This window comes from Rhinatrema bivittatum, chromosome 8 (assembly GCF_901001135.1).
Source record: "Rhinatrema bivittatum chromosome 8, aRhiBiv1.1, whole genome shotgun sequence".
Taxonomy (NCBI): Eukaryota; Metazoa; Chordata; class Amphibia; order Gymnophiona; family Rhinatrematidae; genus Rhinatrema; species Rhinatrema bivittatum.
The window spans coordinates 130128338-130151463 of NC_042622.1; the positions used below are offsets into that span (position 1 = coordinate 130128338).

The 23126-nt window shown below is 46.9% G+C and overlaps 1 protein-coding gene across 1 annotated transcript in view; it reads right to left on the reverse strand.

The window, feature by feature from the left end:
* COL27A1 (collagen type XXVII alpha 1 chain) overlaps positions 1-23126 on the reverse strand; it is a 104661-nt gene that overhangs the window by 66734 nt on the left and 14801 nt on the right. Inside the window, exons 3-5 of the mRNA XM_029614246.1 lie at positions 15214-15267; positions 8616-8669; positions 6361-6414 (exon numbers count right to left, since the gene is read on the reverse strand). Of these exons, the coding sequence (XP_029470106.1) occupies positions 6361-6414; positions 8616-8669; positions 15214-15267 (162 nt within the window). The remainder of the gene's footprint in view (positions 1-6360; positions 6415-8615; positions 8670-15213; positions 15268-23126) is intronic.

The window sequence follows — 23126 nt, forward strand, 5'->3', positions numbered from 1 at the left end:
ATTAATCCCTTGTCCTGCTGGAGCTTCACGAGAGTCTGTGAAATGAGAGGAAGTGGAGGGTACGCATAAAGGAGACTGCTGGCCCAGGAGAGGGCGAAGGCATCTCTTGGTTACGAGTGGTGACTGCGAATGAGAGAGCAGAAGTTGTCTACTTTGTGGTTGTGGACAAACGCAAAGAGGTCTATGCAAGGGTAACCCCAGCATTGGAATATCGTGTCTGCTATCATGGGGTTGAGAGACCACTCATGCGGATGAAAAGTGCGACTCAGCTTGTCTGCCAAAAGATTGTCCACTCCCGGCAAGTAGGTTGCTTTGAGGTACATCGAGTGGGAAAGGGCCCTTGCTCATATCTGTGCAGCTTCCTGACACAGGAGGTAGGAGCCCGTTCCCCCTTGTTTGTTGATGTACCACATCGCAACCTGATTGTCGGTTTGAATCAGGATGGCTTTGTTTGATAGGCAATCCTGAAAAGCCTTGAGAGCATATCTGATCGCCCGTAGCTCCAGGAAATTTATCTTGTGTTTGGCTTCCTCTAGAGACCAGGTTCCCTGAATCTGCAGGTCGCCTACATGTGCACCCCACCCGAGGTTGGATGTGTCTGTTCTTAAGGTAATTTGAGGTTCTGGAACCTGAAATGGAAGGCCTTGAATGAGATTGGAGTGGTGTATCCACTAGGCTAGTGACAGGCAGAGCTGTTTGGTAACCTGGATAATGCTGGACATTGGCTGACAAGCTTGAATCCACTGGTATTTTAAGGTCCACTGCATCACTCTCATGGCTAGGCGAGCCATCGGAGTGACCTGCACTGAGGACACCATGTGACCCAGCAGTATGCGGAAGTGACGAGCAGTTGAAGATACTTGAGTCTGTAGGTGATGCGCCAGAGATGCTATGGTGAAAGCGCGATCCTGGGGGAGAAAGGCTTTCACCTGTATAGTATTTAGGTCAGCCCTTATAAAGGGTAGGGTTTGGGATGGAACTATCTTGGATTTGGGATAGTTGATTAGAAACCCTAAGGAGATCAGGGTGTGGATAGTGAGATGCGGGGAGGCTAGTGCGCCCTGCTGAGTCAGAGCACTTATCAACCAATCATCGAGATAAGGGTAGACATGCACACCCTGATTCCTGAGGAAGGCTGCGACCACCACCAGGCACTTGGTGAATACTCATGGAACGGACGCTAAGCCGAATGGTAGTCCTGGTAATGGAAGTGACGAGGGCCGACCAGGAATCGCAGGTACTTGCTATGAGATGGAGTAATTGAGATGTGTGTGTAAGTGTCTTGGAGATCTAGAGAGCATAGCCAATCTCTTAGAGGAAGAGGAAGTAGAGAGCCCAAGGTTACCATTTTGAATTTTTCTCTCTACAAAAATTTGTTTAGGGCGTGGAGGTCCAGTATCAGGCGTACGCCACCTGACTTTTTTGGTATTTGAAAATACCGGGAATAAAACCCTTGCCCCTGCTGGGAGAGGGGCACTGGTTCTATTGCTTGGAATTTGAGGAGGGATGAGACCTCCTGTTCGAGCAAGGGAGAGTGGTCAGACGACCCCACGTCAGCCAAGGCGGAGAGTCCGCTGGAACAGTCAGGAAATTTAGGTGGTAACCCTGAGTGACTACTGCACATACAGTCACCACAGACCAGTGGGTATGCCAAACGCTGTTGAAGTGGCAGAGCCGACCGCTGCCCGGTATGGAAGGAAGAAGAGATTGGCTTACACTCTCTAGGAAGGAGTCAAAACTCTGACGCTGGTCCAGGCTGAGAAGCTGGCTGAGACTTTTGAGGCCGAGTCTGCCTGGATTGACCTTTTTGGTAAGGTCTGGAAGGGCGTCCTCTAGAAGCCGGAGGATAAAATTTCCTTGGCTTGTAGGCCGGCCGCTTAGAGTCACACCTGAAAGTTCTCTTAGGGGCGGAAGGAAATTCAGACGGAACAGAAGAAAGCTGGCACAGTGTTTCATGGTGGTCCTTCAACTGCGCCTCAGTCTCTCGGATCTTTTCCCCGAAGAGATTATCACCCACACAGGGTAGATCTGCTAACCTGTCTTAGACTTCTGGTCTTAAGTCCGAGGATTTCAGCCAGACCCATCTTCTTGCACTAATTCCCGCTGTAGACACTCTAGAGGCAGTGTCAAAGATATCATACACAGCGCAGACCTCGTGCTTTCCAGCATCCAGATCTTTTTAAGCCAGAGTATGAAGTTGAGCCTGGAGTTGCTCTGGTAAAGAATCAGAGAAATCCTGGATCCTCTTAAAAAGGTCCCTGTTATACTGGGTCATGTATAACTGGTAAGAGGCAATGCGAGATATGAGCATTGAGCCATGGAAGACATGCCTGCCAAAAGCATCCAGGGATTTTTGTTCCTTCCCTTGAGGTATGGAGGAATGAAGTTTTGAACGTCGTGCCTTCTTCTGGGCTGATTCAACAACAACAGAGTGATGATCCAACTGTGACTTTTGGAACCCAGGAGCTGGCTGCACATGATAGGTGGCATCTGTCTTGCGGTTGACAGGTGGAACCGAACATGGGTGTTCCCGGTTTCTCTTCAGGAGATCAAGCAGGATTTCATGAATAGATATATGATTTCCTTAGGAGCATCTAGAAATTGGAGTACTTCCAGCATCTTGTGCCTAGAGTCCTCTTCTGTCTGAAGTTGAAAAAGGAATGGTTTCAGACATTTCCTTGATGAAATTAATAAAAGACAGATCTTCTGGTGGAGAACATCGTCTTTCATCTGGGGGAGAGGGCTCTGATGGTAGATCATCTGTATCTTGGGATGAATCATCGGTCCAAGGATCATAGGGCTGATCTCCAGCACCTAGCCGGTCTCCAGCGGGGAGAAATGGTGCTAATCCTGAAGGACCAGGCCTAGGCATCGGAGGTGGCACCGACAACATCGAAGGAGGCATCGACAGCATCGATGGAGGAACTGATGGCATTGATGGAGGCACCGAAGGTTTCGGTGACATCGATGGACGAGTCAGTGGTAAAGTCCCAGACGGTAGAATGGGTATCAGTGTTTCCTCATCATCCAATGACAATGGAATTGGTGTGGAATGCACCGGACCCACCGGTTCTCTCGGTTCCATCGATGGAAGGGCACTGATCAACGCATCCAGTCTACCAGTAGCGGTGCGAGCACTACGGGAATCGGATTGGTGACCGGCTTGGGGACCAGTATCGGTGTCGATGCAAGTTGGAAGCCCTGAACTGCTTTACCGATGGCCTCTTGGATCATCCGATCCAATTCCTTGCGGACGCCTGGGGCATGAAACCCCAGCACCGGAGTAAGGGGCAGCACTGGCGTAGCCAGAGGGTCCACCGGTGAAGGTGGAATCACAGATCCCGGCACCACTGAAGGTGGGGGAACGCCTCGGTGACCCGATTACAGAAGAGAATGGGGCCTTTTCTTGTCAGGGCTTCTTTGTCGGTGGCTCTGTCGACGCCGAGGGCTTGCCTGGATCGGTGAACTGAGCCTTGCGATGACGGTGTCGACGTCTTTCACGATGATCTCCTGGGTCCTTTTCTTGAGGAGGCAAGAAGGAAATCGACACCTTTGGAATAGTCGATGCCAGTCGGGCAGCAGCAGTGTCCCGGTGCTGGCGAGAGGTTGATGGCACCAGCTCAGACGAAGTTGAAGCTATTGATGGAGTCGAGGTTTTTGAGTGAAAGAGAAACTCCATTTTCTCTAAATGAGCCTTATGGCCCTTCGGTGTCATTTGTGCACATTTGGTGCAAGTTAGGACATCATAGTTGAACCCCAAACACATATCACAAACCCCGTGCGGGTCAGTGATGGACATTGTTCGAGTACAGTCGGGGCACTGACGAAAACCCGATGCCATGACTTCGACAAAAATTTAGCCATGGTGCGGTCGATGGCTGGTAGGCCCCAAAGGGATAACTCGATGGGAATCGACCGCAACAAGGGTAAAACCTTACTTTTCGACCGCGGAGTATGGATATTGATAGGGGGACCCCTATGGGGTAGAATTTATTTTAAATTTTGAAAGAAGTTCCGTGAGGAAAATTCCTGTCAGGAATATCAGGAGAGCTCCTTAACCCGCGTGGCTACTGCTGCGCGGAAAAAAGAAGACTGAAGGGGGGATCCCTGCTGGATACAGGGTCAGTGCATTGCTGGGCATGCTCAGTAGGTGCCAGTCACAGCTCTAGAAACTTTGACAAAAGTGTTCCGTGATTGGGCTCCATCCTGATGATGTCACCCATATGTGAGGACTACCATCCTGCTTGTTCTGTAAGAAAGACTGTGCTCAAGGTAACAGGATACCAGAATACAAAGTGGTGAGATGGGGACTGAAAAAAAGGCAAACTTTAAGACAAATCTCCAGCATGAAACGCAGGACAACCAGGAAGAAGGTGAATGGAAAAACATGTCCCACCTCTTTACTATGTTAAAACTTATCTGTCCAGGACATTTACTGCACCATGAATTTATAATTTTTATGGCATTAGTGGTTTTCAATATCAAGTGGTCTTTAATGACAGGTGATCTTCCATATGGGTTTTATTCTAAAAGATTCTCTTGAAAGCTGGGTTAAATCTTGGTAATGTTAACCCATGATGAGCTGTTTACCAGTTTTGCCTAGACTGCAAATGAGAATCCTTGATAGGAGCAAACAGGAAGATACAGTGTGCCCTATAAACACATCATCAAGCACTTAGGTCAGAGGTTCCCAAACCTGTCCTGGAGGACCCCCAGCCAGTCGGGTTTTCAGGATATCCACATCGAATATGCATGAGATAAATTTACAAGCACTGCCTCCATAGCATGCAAATTTTTCATGCATATTCATTGTGGATATCCTGAAAACCCGACTGGATAGGGGGTCCTCCAGGACAGGTTTGGGAACCTCTGACCTAAGTGCTTGCTATTCAGACATGCTACAGATTTTTCAAACTTAAACCTCATTAACTAACTAAAGCAAATGTTCCCAATCTAGTACAGCAAAATTAATGATTGCTATTCAGTTGCAGAAGAATACTTTATCATCATCATTTTATCTATAGTAGGGGCAATTTTCACAGGGATTCTCCATGGGAAAATGGGTATTTAGTCACACAAAAAGCTCCTTTCAAAATTCCTCCTCTCCTTCCCCCCTAGTGTGGGGAAAAAGGGGAGGTGCAGTAGCTATTAGAGCAAAAATACTCATAGGGAGATTATTTTTAACTACCCACATGTACTTTCTGGTGGTGAAGATGGATGGGTGGAACACTGCACTTGCAAACTCCAGACATTTTCAAACAGAAATACTGCACTGCATTTTCCTTTGAAAATATGCTTGCAGATCAGCAGGTACTTTGCAATTTATGCAAGGGGACTGAAAACATCCCTAAGTAAACAGCATGTGAAATTGCAAGGGGACTGAAAATGTCCTCCAGTATGACAGGGTATGAAATTGCAAGGAGATTGGAAATGTACCTCAGTATCGGGCCGATTCAGTAAAGTCCGCGGGAGAGCAGGCGAACACCCGCTCTCCTGGCGCGCATACAGGCCACTCGCCTGTGCGCGCGATTCAGTATTTAAATTAGGTCAGGCGGTAGAAATGGGCAAAAGGAGGTGCTAGGGACACTAGCGCATCCCTAGCGCTTCCTTTTGGCCCGGAGTGGCGACTGTCAGCGGGTTTGACAGCCGACACTCAATTTTGCCGGCGTCGGTTCTCGAGCCCGCTGACAGCCACAGACTCGGAAACCAGACGCCGGCAAAATTGAGTGTCCGGTTTTCGACCCGACAGCCGCTGGCCGACTTCAAAATTTTTTTTAATTTTTTTACTTTTTTTACCTTTCGGGACCTCCGACTTAATATCGCCATGATATTAAGTCGGAGGGTGCACAGAAAAGCAGTTTTTACTGCTTTTCTGTGCACTTTCCCAGTGCCCGAAGAAATTAGCGCCTACCTTTGGGTAGGCGCTAATTTCTGAAAGTAAAGTGTGCGGCTTGGCTACACATTTTACTTTCTGAATCGTGCGGGAATACCTAATAGGGCCATCAACATGCATTTGCATGTTGAGGGCGCTATTAGGTTCGGCGGGTTGGACGCGCGTTTTCCGCCCCTTACTGAATAAGGGGTAAGGGAAAATGCGCGTCCAATGGCAGGTTAACAGTGCGCTCCGTCGGAGCGCACTGTACTGTATCGGCCTGTATGACAGCATACTGTTTGGATATTTCAACAATTCATATGGCTGTACTCTCTTTTGTTCAGCATTTTCAGATCCCATCCTTGGCAGCCTTTCGCTGTGGGAATTGGGATATGCTACCATAAAACCAGCTAAAGTGGGGAGCAGCAAATAAGTTCACCAAGGTCCAACTAGATGGGGGGAGATGGCAATTATAAAACTAAGCTTACTCTTCGGCCAGGATTCCCCGGGATGCCAAGAATACCATCATTTCCTGTGTCACCCTGTGTGAACAGACAAATGATAATGGAAGAAACACATAAGAGGAATTACATGGGGTGGGGGAGAGAGTGATAGAATATTAACATACTTCTTATCAGATGAAGTACCCTTTGGTAATATATAACTTTGCTGCATAATTTTGTCTCAGAACTACTCCATGTAAGAGATTGCATTCTAAGGTTAGGTTAAACAACTTTGGATTCATACCAGCCAACACAATGGAAGTAATAGCCAGGTCAAAAGTCCTTGTTGTGTGATAAAATTGGGTACAAATGTTCAAACTGCATGTTTTGATGCAAAGTCCAATAGAACCTTTTACCCACAAATTTTGCACCAAATTTCAAAGTATTGCAGCAGATATTGACTTTCAAACTTACTTTTGGTATGGGCAAAATTTTGCTGGAATATAATGTGCATAGATTTGGAACTTCAATCTATGCACATTATTTTTAGAATAAGCCCTTAGGAATACTACCTCCCAATCTAATTAATAGTATGCATGCTGTGGAACTGCACACATAGTTTTAGCCACATTGAGGGATGACAATTTTCAGTTAGTTTACCTAGGTAAATCGGTTTGAAAATTTCCCCCAGAGAGGGCAATTTTCAAACCATTTGCCTTGGGATTAAGTACATGAGCTATCACAGCTAAAGCACATGTGTACTTTCACTTTGCAATTTGCAAGGGTTACAAAATACCTATGGACATTTAAAATGTCTTTTTGTGCTGAACCTTTTTTTCTGAAAAATAATGCATGTAGAGTTCAAAATGCCACCTACGTGCATTATTTTTCTCCACTGAGCTATACACACCCATGGAAAACCTCCTCTAAGTGTGGCTAAAGGTGTGTGCAGTGTGGAACACCATGCACACTTGTAGCCACATTGAGGAAGGGCAATTTTCATACAGCCACTTTACAAACATAAATCACTATTTACCCACAAAAATGGCTTTGAAAATTGCCTCTCTTTGCTTATTGCACACTACTGAAATGACACCCATTACACCTATTTGGTAGTAATGTGATTCGGCCAAACCTTTTGGTTCGGCCTTTGTTATCGACCTGCCACGGGAAATTTGTTTTCCCGCGGTTCGGGCTGATTTTGTTTCGGCTGCCCCCAAATGGCACGGGCCATCCATTGCTCCTACCATGTGACAGGGGCCGACCAATGGCACCGATAGCCCCTGTCACACGGTAAGGGGAAAGGGCCATAGGTGTCACTTTGATTAGTGGCAGCCGACAGCCCAAGAGGGGGAGATTGCTCCCGGGACCCTGCTGGACCACCAGGGACTTTCGGTAACTCTTGAGGGGGGGGGGGGTCGGGAAAGTCTTGGGGGGTCAGGAGGGTGGAGGGTTGCAATTAATTAAACTTGAAGGGTTGGGGTGGGTTTGGTTTTTTTTTTTTTTTTTTTTTAATGTGCCCTTTTCCCCCCCCCCAAAAATGATAAGAAAACCTCACGAAATTTCTTGGGTTTTCTTATCGTTTCTTCACCCCCCCCCGAAACGCAACAAAATAGGAAATATCATCTCTATTTCGTCACAAACGAATGCACATCCCTACTATTTGGTGCCAAATGTAAACAGCTGTCCCAGACATCCAGCTGCTGCCAAACCTTGCACAAACACTGCCGCTGTTAAATTGGTTAATTCTATAAACAAAGTAGGTTTAATATCTGGCTAAATGCAGACTTTTCAATATTTCCCCCCACTTATCCATCTAAAGTTTAGCTGGATAACTTATTACCCAGCCAAACTTTAGATGGATTACATAGGGGCGTTCTGGGGTGAAGTTAAGTTAGCTGGATATCTTATCTGGCTAACTCTGGTCATGCCATAGAGTAGTTCTAAAGATAGCTGGATAAAATTAATTTTAAGATAGCCAGTTATATTCAATAGTATGGCTACACCACTGAATATCCCTCCAAAGTTAGCTAGATAAATTTACAATCCAGCCAGGGACTATTACTCCCAGTGTCGAAAATTTTGTTTGAGGGATCTATGAGAATTATCTCTTCCCAAATATGGCACCAGTGAATTATGTACATGAAACAGTTTCTACATTTAGTACCTTTGGGGAAAAAAATCATTCATACGTTCCAAGGCTGTTTCAGTATTACAACTAAACTTCTAAGATACAATACCTTTTGTGCAGTTCTAACTCTCAACTAGCTACATGGATAAGAGTTTAAGAGCAGGAATACCTTTTCTCCTTTTATACCATTTCTGCCCTCTTGACCTGGCTGTCCCATGGGTCCCTGTAAGCAATAAAAGAAAAATGTCAGCATCATAAGAAGTTGTTACTCAAACTCATGACCAATGAAATTTTATGTACTAGTTACTGAAATGGGCCCAATACCCTTCACCTGCTTCCTCCTCTACACTCACAGTAGAACTATATTTGTCAAAGTGTGAGTGGGTATGACTGGAACTGCCCAATGAAGAAATTTCAATGTGATTTCAAGAGGTCCATTTTCAGCCACCAGCCAGCTAGCAAAGTTAGCCGGATAAGTTTATCTGGAACTTTACTGGAATATTTATCAGCACAACTGCACCATTGCATATACCCAGCTGTATCAAAGTTAGCCAGATAAGTTCATCCAGCTAACTTTAAGACTGCTCTTTGGTAGACCTAAAGTTATCCAGTTATAACAACCAGATAATGCTGAAAATTGGCATTTATCCAGCTTATGTAGCCAGGTAATTATCCCCGCCCCAAACTTGTCAGGCTAACTTGTTAGCCAGAGAAAATGTTAACTGGCTAAGTCCAGTGTGGTCAGACCAACAGGATTTTAAATCCTGTGGTTTGTCTGGCTAAGTCTGGGACATAGCCAGACAAACCACTTTCAATATTGACCTCCAGCTTGCACATTCTCTCCCATTTTTTCATGGCAGAATTGGTGAACCTCAAGGTTAGCAACTGGCATTAGGTACTAACTGCAGCAGTTCATACTATTGGAGAAATTACTTACCTGATAATTTTGTTTTCCTTAATGTAGACAGATGGACTCTGGACCAATGGGTATAGTGTACTCTTGATAGCAGTTGGAGATGGATCAGATTTCAATCTGACGTCAGCCCTAGTACATATACCCCTGCAGGAAGTGCAGTTGTGAATATATGCATGACTGAATAACTTGAATAACTTGTATAACTTGATTAACTTTATAACTTGGTTAACTTGATTAATTTGAACTGGTTGAATTGGTTATAGCTGGAGACCACCAGTGCCCTCAACCGAGAAACGTCGACACCCGGTAGGATGGGTGTCCTAGTTGGAGGAAAGCATGGCTTACCGTGAATCACTCGCTCTCGGGGATGTCACCCGAGAATTCCATGAATAACGGCAGCCGTCGGTGGAATGCTGAGTCCATCTGTCTACACTAAGGAAAACGAAATTATCAGGTAAGTAATTTCTCCATTTCTTAGCATGTAGCAGATGATCTCAGGACCAATGGGATGTATAAAAGCTACTCCCAAACCGGGTGGGAGGCTGCCCGTGGCCCACTTAGTACTGCCCTTGCAAATGCTGTGTCCTCTTGAGCCTGAACATCCAGGCGGTAAAACCTGGAGAAGGTGTGGATGGAGGACCATGTCGCCGCCTGACAGATCTTGGCGGGTGACAGCATCTTGGTTTCTGCCCAGGACACTGCCTGGGCTTTAGTGGAATGGGCCTTGACTTGTAAAGGCGGTGGCTTGCCTGCTTCTATGTAGGCCGCCTTGATGACTTCTTTGATCCAGCGGGCTATGGTTGCTCGCGAGGCCGCTTCCCCTTGCTTCTTCCCACTGTGAAGGACGAACAAATGGTCTGTCTTTCGTATGGATTCCAACTTTTCCAGGTATCGGACTAGGAATCTGCCGATGTTGAGGTGGCGTAGACTGTGAGACTCTTCTGATTTCTTATGCTCATCTGGTGATGGTAGTGAGATGGTTTGGTTGAGATGGAAGTGAGAAAACCACTTTGGGAAGGAAGGACGGGACCGTGCGTAACTGGATGGTTCCTGGGGTGAGTCTGAGGAACGGTTCCCGGCAAGACAGTACTTGTAGCTCAGAGATACGATGGGCCGAACAGACTACCGCCGGGAAGGCTGTCTTCAATGTTAATAGTCGGAGAGACAGGCCGCGAAGAGGTCTGAAGGAGGCTCTTGCTAAGAAATCTAGGACCAGGTTGAGGTTCCAAAGAGGCACCGGCCACTTTAGGGGTGGTCAGATCTGCTTGACTCCTTTCAGAAAGCTGGAGACATCCAGGTGAGAGGCTAGGCTGCCACTCTCACTCTTGGTTCCGTAGCATGACAATGCGGCCACCTGTACCTTGATGGAGAAACAATCCCTTCTGTAGTCCATTCTGCAGAAATTCCAAAATCGCAGGAATTTTGACTGCTCGAGGAATAATGTTGCGGTCCTCACACCAGGCTTCGAATATTCTCCAAATCCTTATGTATGTTAGGGATGTGGAGAACTTGCATGCTTGGAGCAGGGTGTCAATTACTGCCCCCAATTAGCCGCTCTTCCTCGGGCGAGTCCTCTCAATGTCCAGGCCGCAAGAGAGAATCAAGCTGGATCCTCGTGGAGGATCGGCCCATGTTGGAGCAGGTCCCTGTGTGGCGGTAGCGGGAGGGGGCTCCCTGTCAGGAGCCTTCGCATGTCTGCGTACCACAGTCGTCTTGGCCAGTCCGGGGCCACTAGAAGTACTGGTCCCTTTTGGTGTTCTATCATGTGGATGATTGTGACCAATAGGGGCCATGGTGGGAAGGCATATAATAGAGTTTCCTGTGGCCATGTCTGTACCAGGGCATCGACTCCCTGGGACTGAGGTTCCCGCCTGCGGCTGAAGAAGCTGGGCACTTGGGCGTTGGACCGGTTTGCCAGGAGGTCCATGGTTGGTGTTCCCCAATGTTTACTATCAATTGGAATGCTGTGGTCGACAGCCTCCATTCTCCTAGGTCTAGACTTTCTCTGCTGAGGTAATACGCAGCGACGTTGTCTTTCCCTGCGATGTGGATGGCCGAGATCTCTTGAAGGTTCGCTTCCGCCCAGAACATTAGGGGTCTATTTCCAGAGACACCTGTTGGCTTCTGGTTCCTCCCTGATGGTTGATGTAGGCCACTGTTGTGGCGTTGTCCGACATTACTCTGACTGATTTGTCTCGGAGTCTGTGACCAAACCGTAGGCAGGCTAGTCTGACTGCCTGGGCTTCTAAGTGATTGATGTTCCATCCCGACTCTTCTTTGTTCCATTGCCCCTGGCTGGTTAGCTCCTGGCAGTGTGCTCCCCATCCTCGTAGGCTGGCGTCTGTGGTGAGCAGGATCCAGGTTGGTGAGGATAGTCTCACTTCCTGGCTCAGATGGCCTTCTTGTAGCCACCATCGTAGTTGGATCCGAACTTTGTCCAGGAGCTGAAGACGTATGGTGTAGTTCTGGGACAGCGGATTCCATCGTGATAGTAGTGAGTGCTGTAGGCACATGTGAGCTCTTGCCCATGGCACTACTTCCAGTGTGGATGCCATGAGACCAAGGACTTGGAGGTAGTCCCATGCCGTAGGATGAAGCTCACTCAACAGGGTTCACAACTGGGTCATCAGTTTTGATCTCCTTGTCGGTGTCAGGATGACCTTGTCTTGTTTGGTGTCGAACCGGACTCTCAAGTATTCTAGAGATTGGGAGGGCTGCAGACAGCTCTTGTTTGTGTTGACCACCCACCCGAGGCTCTCCAGTAGAGTTTTGACTCTGTTGGTCGCCTGGTGACTTTCCTCTGGGGATTTCGCCCTGATCAGCCAATCGTCTAGATAAGGGTGTACGAGGATTCCTTCCTTCCTCAGTGTTGCTGCCACTACCGCCATGATCTTGGTGAACGTCTGGGGTGCTGTGGCTAACCCGAATGGTAGTGCCCAGACCTGGTAGTGATGGTCCAGGATTGTGAAGCGTAGAAAACGCTGATGCTCTTGATGGATTGGAATGTGTAGGTAGGCTTCCGAAGAGATCCAGGGATGTAAGGAACTCCCCCAGTTGTATCGCCCTTATTACCGAGCGTAGGGTTTCCATGCAGAAGCGAGGAATCTTCAGGTGGCGGTTGACTGACTTGAGGTCCAGGATGGGCTGGAACGTTCCTTCTTTCTTGGGAATGATAAAATAGATGGAATAATGTCCAGTATTTATTTGTTGTGTGGGCACTGGTGTTATAGCCTCTAAGGCTAGCAATCTGGTCAGTGTAGCTTCCACTGCAATCCTCTTGGAAGGGTCGTGGCAGGGGGATTCCACAAACTTGTCCGGAGGGAGGTGGTGGAAATCCAGGTAATATCCCTCTCGAATGATGGCTAGGACCCACTTGTCCGAAGGAATCTCGACCCATCTTTGGTAGAATAGGACAAGTCTGCCCCCTATGGCTTCTTCCTTTGGACAGGTCAGCTGATTTTCATTGAGGGGTGCAGCTGGGGCCTGGGCCCCAGCTGCTCCCCTTTTGTTGTGCTTGTTCCGAAAGGACTGGCTCCTGCCTGCGGGGTGAGCCGCTTGATATGTGCTTCTGTATGGGTTGAAGCACTGTGATCCTCTGCCACTGGAAGTTCGGGGGAAGGGTCGCTGGTTTCTCTCATTCCTGACCTCCGGTAGCCGCGGCAGTGAGGATTTGCCCCGTTTGTTGGCTAGCTTCTCTAGTTCGCTTCTGAACAGGAGGGTTCCCTTGAAGGGAGACTTGAAGGGAGACATCCTTGTGAGTCTCGTTTTGGAAGATGCGTCGGCCGACCAGCTTTGGAGCCAGAGTTGTCTCCTGGCTACCACGGCTGATGACACTCCTCTAGCTGCGGTGCGCACCAGATCAGAAGCGGCATCCGTGAGGAATGATACTGCTGGTTCCAGGGCTTCCCCAGGAGTGTTGTTCCTGGTCTGTGATAAGCAGGCGCGTGTCACCACGACACAACAGGCCACGATCTGTACAGACATAGCGGAGACGTCAAAAGACTGTTTGAGGATGGATTCCAGACGTCTGTCTTGAGCATCCTTGAGTGCTGCTCCTCCCTCAACTGGGATAGTAGTGCGCTTCGAGACCGCGCAGACCATGGCATCCACTTTCGGACATGCCAGGAGATCTTTGGCAGCTGGGTCCAGAGGGTACATGGCTGCCAGGGCACGCCCCCCTTTGAACGTAGTCTCCGGGGCATCCCATTCCAGGTCAATTAGCTGCTGGACGGCTTGTAGTAGTGGGAAATGACGGGAGGTCTGATGGAGTCCTTATACGAGGGGATTTGTCTTAGGTTCCCCCTGAGGAACTTGTGCCCAGGATAGCGAGCTCTTTCAAGCTGTGTGTGACCAAGTCTGGAAGCTCGTCCTTGGTGAAGAAGCACCTCATGGTTCGGTGGGGCTCTGTCCCCGGGGGGAGTTCCCCTTCCTCCAGGGGTTCTGATTCCTCATCTGAGTTGTCCGTGTCCCCGAAGGTGGGGCTTCCCTGGGCATAGAGGGTCCCGGGATGTTGAGGTCCTCTGGCAGAGGTTGTGGCCGTATTATCGGAGGCCCCGGTTGCATGTGGACGAAGGTATGCAGACCTTTGAAGAATTCCACCCAGGAGATAGATACTGGGTCCAAATTAAGAGGCGCTGTGTCCCTGGGGAGCCCCGTTTGAGGGAGGGTCCCACTGGGGACGCTATGTCCGGCGTACTTTTCAAGAAGCTGGAACCCAGTACTGGCTGGGATGGGCCATGGGCTGGATCCCCCAGGACCTCCTCGCACTGTATACACAGGGCCGTGGCGTCCTCATGCTGTGCAGCTCTAATGTGGCATGCTGAGCAAAGGCCCTGAGCCTTGAGCTTCTTTTCCGGTGGTGCCATGGCTTGTGCGCATAAAATACAGGGCCTGGGTGGCTTAGTTATGCACTCTGGTGCGTCGAAGTTGTGCGCGTAGGATTGGTACGCACTCAGGGAGATGTGCGCGCTGTTGTGCGCACAGATCGAAGTTATGTGCCCGGCACAGTAAGCACGTGGCTATGCGTGTCGCTTGTGCACACGGTACTTGGGCACACGACATTGTGCGCACAACCATGCGACACGCAGCGACCACGCGGACAATATGGCGACCACCTCGGAGGGTCTCCATGTGGGAGGACCCTCAGATCTGACAGGGGTCTAGCCCTGCTAGGGCAGATCAACCCGGTGGCACTGGTCCCGGCTGGTGACCTGTGCGACTCCTCGAGCTTCGGAGACCGGAGACTTTTAAATAGATTTCTACCTTACCTTGTCTCGGCGCTTCCCGGTCTCGTTCCGGGCGGTCTCCAGCTGCGGGGGGAGAGGGAAAATACCTTCACCACCGCGCTCGAAGTTGCACCCGCTGCCTCTCAGCCTCACACGATGTTGGGGGCTAGGTCCCCACCAAGGGTAGGCTGCCGGACCGAGGCTTACCTCTGAGGGATCGCGGAAATCACCTCGGGATTTCTCAATGGGGGAGGGACCCAATGTGTGTCACTGCAGGAGAGCGGGGCTCTTCTGTAGAGATAAAATTTCTTCTTGTTTTGGTTTTCTTTGCTAAATTACTCTAACACTGTGCTAGCGTGCATAGAGTCCCGAACTGCTATGGAGACGGAAAATACTGAAGAGCTGCACTTCCTGCATGGGTATATGTACTAGGACTGACGTCAGATTGAAATCTGATCCGTCTCCAACTGCTATCAGGAGTACACTATACCCATTGGACCTGAGTCATCTGCTACACGCTAGGAAATAACATCTTTTTTCTCATTGAAAAGTTGGCAAATAGAATCACACTCAAACACCCTATCCCAATTTCAGCTTCAGTGGCATCTCCCCCATCAGTCACTCACCATTTCCCCTGGTTCTCCTGGGTCACCTGATTGACCCTTCTCTCCCAAAGGACCCTAAGGTTGAACAAAACATGCAATAAACATCCAGACTAAGTTTTGAAGCTAAAAACAATCTTCATTTAACCAAAAGAAAACCAAGGGGCAGATATGGTCTCTTGGTTAAGTCTCCCCATAGTAGATGACATTAGATAAGGATTAATAGTCTAATCAATCTGCCCAGTTAATCTGGTCTACACTGCTAATGATATATCCAGCTGCCAGCTATAGCAGCTTGAGGGCTTTTGGAATTTAATATATTAAACCAAGTTTTGTCTTCCTTTTTTTTCAACACCTTGGTACATGAACATAAAGATAGAGATCTATAATTATTCCAACCTTTGCCCATCTACATGTCTTAACCACCATGAGGCCAATATTCAAAGGCATTTAACTAGATAACTCATCCAGCTAAATGATAAGACAGGAAACAGAGAGTAGGATTAAATGGTCAATTTTCTCAGTGGAAAAGGGTAAACAGTGGTGTGCCTCAGGGATCTGTACTTGGACCGGTGCTTTTCAATATATATATATAGATCTGGAAAGGAATACGACGAGTGAGGTTATCAAATTTGTGGATGATACCAAATTATTCAGAGTAGTTAAATCACAAGCAGATTGTGATACATTACAGGAGGACCTTGCAAGACTGGAAGATTGGGAATCCAAATGGCAGATGAAATTTAATGTGGACAAGTGCAAGGTGTTGCATATAGGGAAAAATAACCCTTGCTGTAGTTACAAGATGTTAAGTTCCATATTAGGAGCTACCACCCAGGAAAAAGATCTAGGCATCATAGTAGATAATACTTTAAAATTGTCGGCTCAGTGTGCTGCAGCAGTCAAAAAAGCAAACAATGTTAGGAATTATTAGGAAAGGAATGGTTAATAAAACGGAAAATGTCATAATGCCTCTATATTGCTCCATGGTGAGATCGCACCTGGAATAATGTGTACAATTCTGGTCGCCGCATCTCAAAAAATATATAGTTGTGATGGAGAAGGTACAGAGAAGGGCAACCAAAATGATAAAGGGGATGGAACAGCTCCCCTATGAGGAAAGGCTGAAGAGGTTAGGGCTGTTCAGCTTGGAGAAGAGACGGTTGAGGGGGGATATGATAGAGGTCTTTAAGATCATGAGAGGTCTTGAATGAGTAGATGTGACTCGGTTATTTACACTTTCGAATAATAGAAGGACTAGGGGGCATTCCATGAAATTAGCAAGTAGCACATTTAAGACTAATTGGAGAAAATTCTTTTTCACTCAACGCACAATAAAGCTCTGGAATTTGTTGTCAGAGGATGTGGTTAGTGCAGTTAGTGTAGCTGGGTTCAAAAAAGGTTTGGATAAGTTCTTGGAGGAGAAGTCCATTAACAGCCATTAATCAAATTTACTTAGCGAATAGCCACTGCTATTAATTGCATCAGTAGCATGGGATCTTCTTAGTGTTTGGGTAATTGCCAGGTTCTTGTGGCCTGGTTTGGCCTCTGTTGGAGACAGGATGCTGGGCTTGATGGACCCTTGGTCTGACCCAGCATGGCAATTTCTTATGTTCTTATGTACTTATGAATATTGATTCTTTATTACAACTCACTTTAAAAAACATACATAACATTTCCTATATTATATCCACTCACACCACACATTCATCCATTACAGACAATACATATTAAATATATGTTAAAAACGTACTATCAACACTATATTTATTACATACACTTAAATACATTTACATAATGTATTTTATTCCCACAAATTTCCTCTACCCCTTAATTTATATCCTAATTAATTTGTGATACTCTTCTTCATATATAATACAATATAACTTAAATGTTCCCTCCCAATCACATATTTCTCAATTCCACGCTACTCTTTCTACTGATTTTACGTCGGCTTATTCTTCACACAATTTTCTCCCAATACTCCCGACAGGAGACTCCTGTTTCACCCACTGGTTTCCTCAGGGGATCTGCTTTATACTCGTTCTTTAGTATTCCATCACATAGGGAACATCCAATGGTTCTGTATCACCAATGACTTCTTATTCATATGGGGAATATAAGATTGCACTTCCAATTCTGTTATTCAAGTGTGCTTCGAATAAAATTCAATTACTTCCAACCTTCACTCTTCATTTCTATCGCAAAAGGTTCCGCCAAACATTTGCATTCACTTATCTTCATTTCTTCAATAAACCACCTTACTATTCTGTGATGTCTCACTCCACTTTCTCAAAGCGTTATACACTGTCACCAAACAACTTCATCATATAGCCACCATGCTGACTCCACTTGCTCAGAATCGTCTACTGCGGCGTTTTGGACAGAGAAGGTAGACAATTCTGAGCAAGTGGAGTTAGCATGGTGGTTATATGATGAAGTTGTTTGGTGACCGTGCATAATGGCTTTGAGAAAATGGAGTGAGACATCACAGAATAGTAAGGTGGTTTATTGAAGAAATGAAGATAAGTGAATAAAAATGTTTGGTGGAACCTTTTGCGGTAGAAATGAAGAGTGAAGGTTTTGGAACTGTTTGCGGTAGAAATGAAGAGTGAAGGTTGGAAGTAATTGAATTTTATTTGAAGCACACTTGAATAACAGAATTGGAAGTGCAAGCTTATATTCCCCATATGAATAAGAAGTCATTGGTGATACAGAACCGTTGGATGTTCCCTATGTGATGGAATACTAAAGAACGAGTATAAAGCAGATCCCCTGAGGAAACCAGTAGGTGAAACAGGAGTATCCTGTTGGGAGTATTGGGAGAAAATTGTGTGAAGAAAAAGCAGACATAAAGATCAGTAGAAAGAGTAGAGTGGAAATGAGAAATATGTGGTTGGGAGGGAACATTTAAGTTGTATTGTATTATATATGAAGAAGAGTACCACAAATTAATTAGGATTTTATAAATTAAGGGGTAGAGGAAATTTGTGGGAATAAAAGACATTATGTAAATGTATTTAAGTGTATGTAATAAATATAGTGTTGATAGTAAGTTTTTAACATTTATTTAATATGTATTGTCTGTAATGAATGAATGTGTGGTGTGAGTGGATATAATATAGGAAATGTTATGTATGTTTTTTAAAGTGAGTTGTAATAAAGAATTGTTTGTTTAATGACAATAACAGGTATATTGTGTGTAACTGTACAAGTGTAGAATACCTGTAGTGAACCCATTGTTTTGATATATATTTGACCCTTATGAATATTGAGCCAATAATCTGGAAACGAGAAAGATGAGTGAGGTGATCAGATTTGCAGATGAGATAAAATTATTCTGAGTAGTGAAATCACAAGTGGTTTGTGAGAAACTGTAGAAAGCCCTTGAGCATCCAAATGGCAGATGAAATTTAATATGGATGTAGTGGACGCTACCTGTTATGCTACCAGTAAGCCTTAGGTTCTTAGAAATCAGCTAGTTAGTATGGGATGGTTCATGGGGAAGTTCCATTCAAATACAGTCCCTCCTTCTGCGGGGTCAGGAACGGCCATCCCCCCTGGTGTGGATTTATAGCAGTGCTCTGGTTAGAGCTTGAGAGGCAGTCCCTTTTGGTTTGTACAAGTGTAGGAGGTAGTTAGGACCTTAGTTACTGTTGTTTTTCAGGCCCAGTCAGAGGAAACAAGCAAGCCCTGCTTGGTAGTCCTGACTAAGGTCAGGAGGGTTATTTCCCTTCCAGTCCATGTCTTTGCTGGTTTGGATTTTTCCCTCCAGATACATTTTTTAGAATTTACTATTTTAAGTGGTAGGAGTCTTACTGAAGCCTGTACACCTCCTGGGACCTGGAAATGGGGAACCCTGGATCTGGGGCTGTGTAGGTTAGGGATGACCTGCCCTCCATACCCTCCACGAGGAAGGCAGTATCAGGGACCTGCTGTAAGGGTACACTCTGGTGTTATCTTCAATTTTTGGGAAGATTTGACTACTCTTCCTTCCTTACTAAAGTACAGAGTGTTTTGCTTCAGGGGATCCCTCCCATCAGGGATCATAACAGAAAAGAACACAATGACTGCATCAGAAACAAAGAAATTGGGGGGAAGTGATCTCATCGGATGAGATGGCTGCTTAAATCCGAAGTTCCTGTCCGAATCTGCTTAAATCCCCATCCATTGTAAATATAGGACACTTTGCTGGTAGCCGAAAAGCTGATATTGCTGGTGGCTGAGGCTACAATGGCATCACAGAAAAAGTGACTACATTTGAAACATTTCTCCTTTTTGGGTGCAGTGGCAGCTGGCGTGATCGGGCCTGAAGAGGAAATGGTGCTGGAACATGAGGCAGCAGAGACAGGCCGCGAATACGGTTGCTTGGCAGTGAGTGGCACTCCTACGTGAGCAGAATTTCAGAATTGGTTCTGTGAACTATGTGGTGATATGGCAGGCCTTAAAAAAGAATTAGGAGATCTGCGAAGTAACTGCGAAGTAACTGCAAAGTAACATCGCTGACCTGGGGCGCCGCATTGAGGAGTCAGAAGTAGGGGTAGATGAACAGGCATATAACTTGCTGGTGGGAGGTGTAGAAGGAGCTGATACAAGTTAACGAAGATTTCTCTATTCACTTGGAAGACATGGAAAACAGATCTCGGAGGGCAAACTTAAGATTTAGAGGCGTACTGGAGGAGTATGAATTTGTGGACTGTTTTCAAGTTGTGACTAGCATCTACATCAGGGTTGGGCAATTAATTTTCCCATGGGGCCGCATGAGAAATTGGGATGGTTTTAGAGGGCCGGACTAATATAATTAACTCAGTTCTCAATAGCTCTACTTATGAAAAGACAGCAGTTTACCACCAATGCATGTCCTCTGAGAAAACACAACAAATAAGACCGATACAAACGCTTACATGCTAGCAAAATATCTCATCTCGGTAACAGACACAGAACCGACCTAACATACTCCCAGGATCTGTAGTAATGCACATAAACTAATCCGCACACAGTTACACCTGTATTATGGAATACACTCAAACAGGAGCAACCCTATCTATGAAAAGGCAACACTACAAATATTAAATCAGGTACTAAAAACCAATACACCTCTTATTAGGAAAACAGAACTAGCAAGCACTATAGATCCCCACACAGAAATAATTGTAAAACTATACTAATAAGCAGAATAAATGTTTCAAAAACAGCTATGAACAGAATAACATCCAACAATTAAAAACTCATAAAAACTATTAAACATTCTCCAAACACCAATAAAATATTTCAAAAAAGCAGACATCACACAATTAAAATGGCAGTCAAGAAAAATAAACTTAAAGCCACCTTTACTTACCCCCTCCAGCAGCTCTCCCACTCCCCTTCCCTGCAGGCCGTGGCACACACCAGAAGCAGCAGTAGAAGCTAAGTTCTATACTTATGTTCCTCTTCCTTAGTGCCCATGTCTCTCACACACACACCATACCAGTCATGCCCCCATGACCAGTTTCTGTCTCTCACACACCAATCATCTCCCAAACAGTCTTTGGCACACACACACCAGTCACCTTCCTGAACAGTTTCTCTCATGCCATACACACATACACACAGGCTTCCCACTCCCGTGTTCTACTTACATATATGGGCTTCTCACTCTCATAATCACTTTCTCTGTCTCTCTCTCTCACACACACACTCACTCACCAGTCTCTCACTCCCATGCTTGTTCTCTCCACATGCACAGGCTTCTCATTCCCATAATCACTTTCTTTCTCTCTCTCACACACACACACACACACATACCAGTCACCTGATCTCACTCATGCATACACACACACAGGCTTCCCACTCCCAAGTTCTCTTTCAGATATACAGGCTTCTCCCTCCCATGCTGTGTCTCACACACACCCAGGTTTCTCACTCTCATGCTCACTCTCTTCACATCAGTGGTGTAGCCAGAATTGATTTTTTGGGTGGGCACAAGGTTAACATGGGTGGGCTGTAGGCATGCAGGTCTACTAGTTGTTTTTTTACTGATAAATAATGCCAAATTATGCAGCATAGCATTCACATCTACGCCTAAGTATGAGGTTTACTTAATGATACAAACATAATTCACGGTGATTTGTGGTACTTTAGCCTTCTTATTATTACGATTTTATACACGGCTCCTACCTGTCCATAAATTTTGAGAGAGCGGTTGTGTTGCTTATATTTAAATTGCTAACATCTCAAAATATAGATATATATTTTTACCTTTGTTGTCTGATCTTTGTATTTTTCTAATCAGTTGGTCCTGGTCTCTTTTTCCCATTTTTTCCCTTATAGCTCATTTCCTAATTCCTTTTCAGTGTCTTTCTTCTATTACTGTCTTCTTCCCTTCCACACACACACACACACACACTTTCTCTCACAGACTCCCTCTCACACACTCAAGCTCTCACTCTCATATGCTCTCCCCCCCCCAAGCTCACATTCTCTGCAGACATACATACAAGTTCTCACTTTCTCACCCCTCCCCAGGCTTATATTCTTATGCACACACAGACGCACATCCAGGCACCCATTCTCACCCACACACATAAACCCAGACTCCCATTCTCACCCACAAACCCATGCTCCCAGTCTCACCCACACATATTCAAGCTCCCATTCTCATCCATACATATACACATTTAAGGTCCTATTCTCACCCACACATACACACATTCAAGCACCCATTCTTATCCACATATTCAAGCTTCCATTCTCACCCACCCACACAAACCCAGGCTCTCATTCTCACCCACACATACACACATTCAAGCTCCCATTCACCCACATATTCAAGCTTCCATTCTCACCCACATACACACCCAGGCTCCAGTTTTCACCCACACACACTCCCATTCTCATCCACACATACACATTCAAGCACGTGCACAGCTTCCGCTTCCTCCCCCCAAAGCAGGAAGATCAGCTGCCTCTCCTGCTGCCACCGGACTCCTGCTATCTTCGGGCCCGCCGAACTTCCTGTTTGGGGGTGGCGAGTGGAAGCGCCGCGCACAGCTTCCGCTTTATCCCCCAAAACAGGAAGATCAGCTGCCTCTCCTGCTGCCACCGGCCTCCTGCTATCTTCGGGCGTCGGGCGGTATGGCCCGCCGAACTTCCTGTCGGGGGGGGGGGGAGCGGAAGCACAGCGCACAACGTCCGCTTCCTCCCTCCCCCCCAAGCAGGAAGATCGGCGGGCCATAGGGCCCGACGCCCGAAGATAGCAGGAGGCCGGTGGCAGCAGGAGAGGCAGCTGATCTTCCTGTTTTGGGGGAGAAAGCGGAAGCTGTGCACGGCGCTTCCGCTCCCCACCCCCAAACAGGAAGTTCGGTGGGCCCAAAGATAGCAGGAGAACGGGTGGCAGCAGGAGAGGCAGCTGATCTTCCTGTTTTGGGGGAGGAAGCGGAAGCTGCACGCGGCGCTTCCGCTCCCCCCCCCCTCAACAGGAAGACCGGTTGGCCATACGGCCGCAGCAGCGCTTCCCCATGTGTGCCGTGATGGCGCGCGAGGCGTGGGTTCTCTTGTTCGCTGTCGCGGGGATGGGATCCCGCGACAGCCTTGCAGTTCCGGTGCCAGTTGGGTGGGCCTGGGTCTAAGTTGGGTGGGCACCTGCCCACCCAGGCCCACCCGTGGTTACGCCGTCTTCTAACACTGCTGCCGTTACCACTGGGCTTGAACGTGCTGACAGCCCAGCGGCAACGGCAGCGGGAGAGACCTGGAGCGCGCGCCGCGGACCGGTGGTTGGGGACCCCTGAAAAAAGACCACGAAAGGCGGAACTGTGACATATGTAGGAAAGAAACTCGAGCGAAGGCACGCTGTCCGATTGGCCGGTGCTGGGCAAGCCTTGCCCAGCACCGGCCAATCGGGCAGCGTGCCTTCGCTTGAGTCACTCCCTCCCCCCCACCGGACGCTGTAAAAAAAA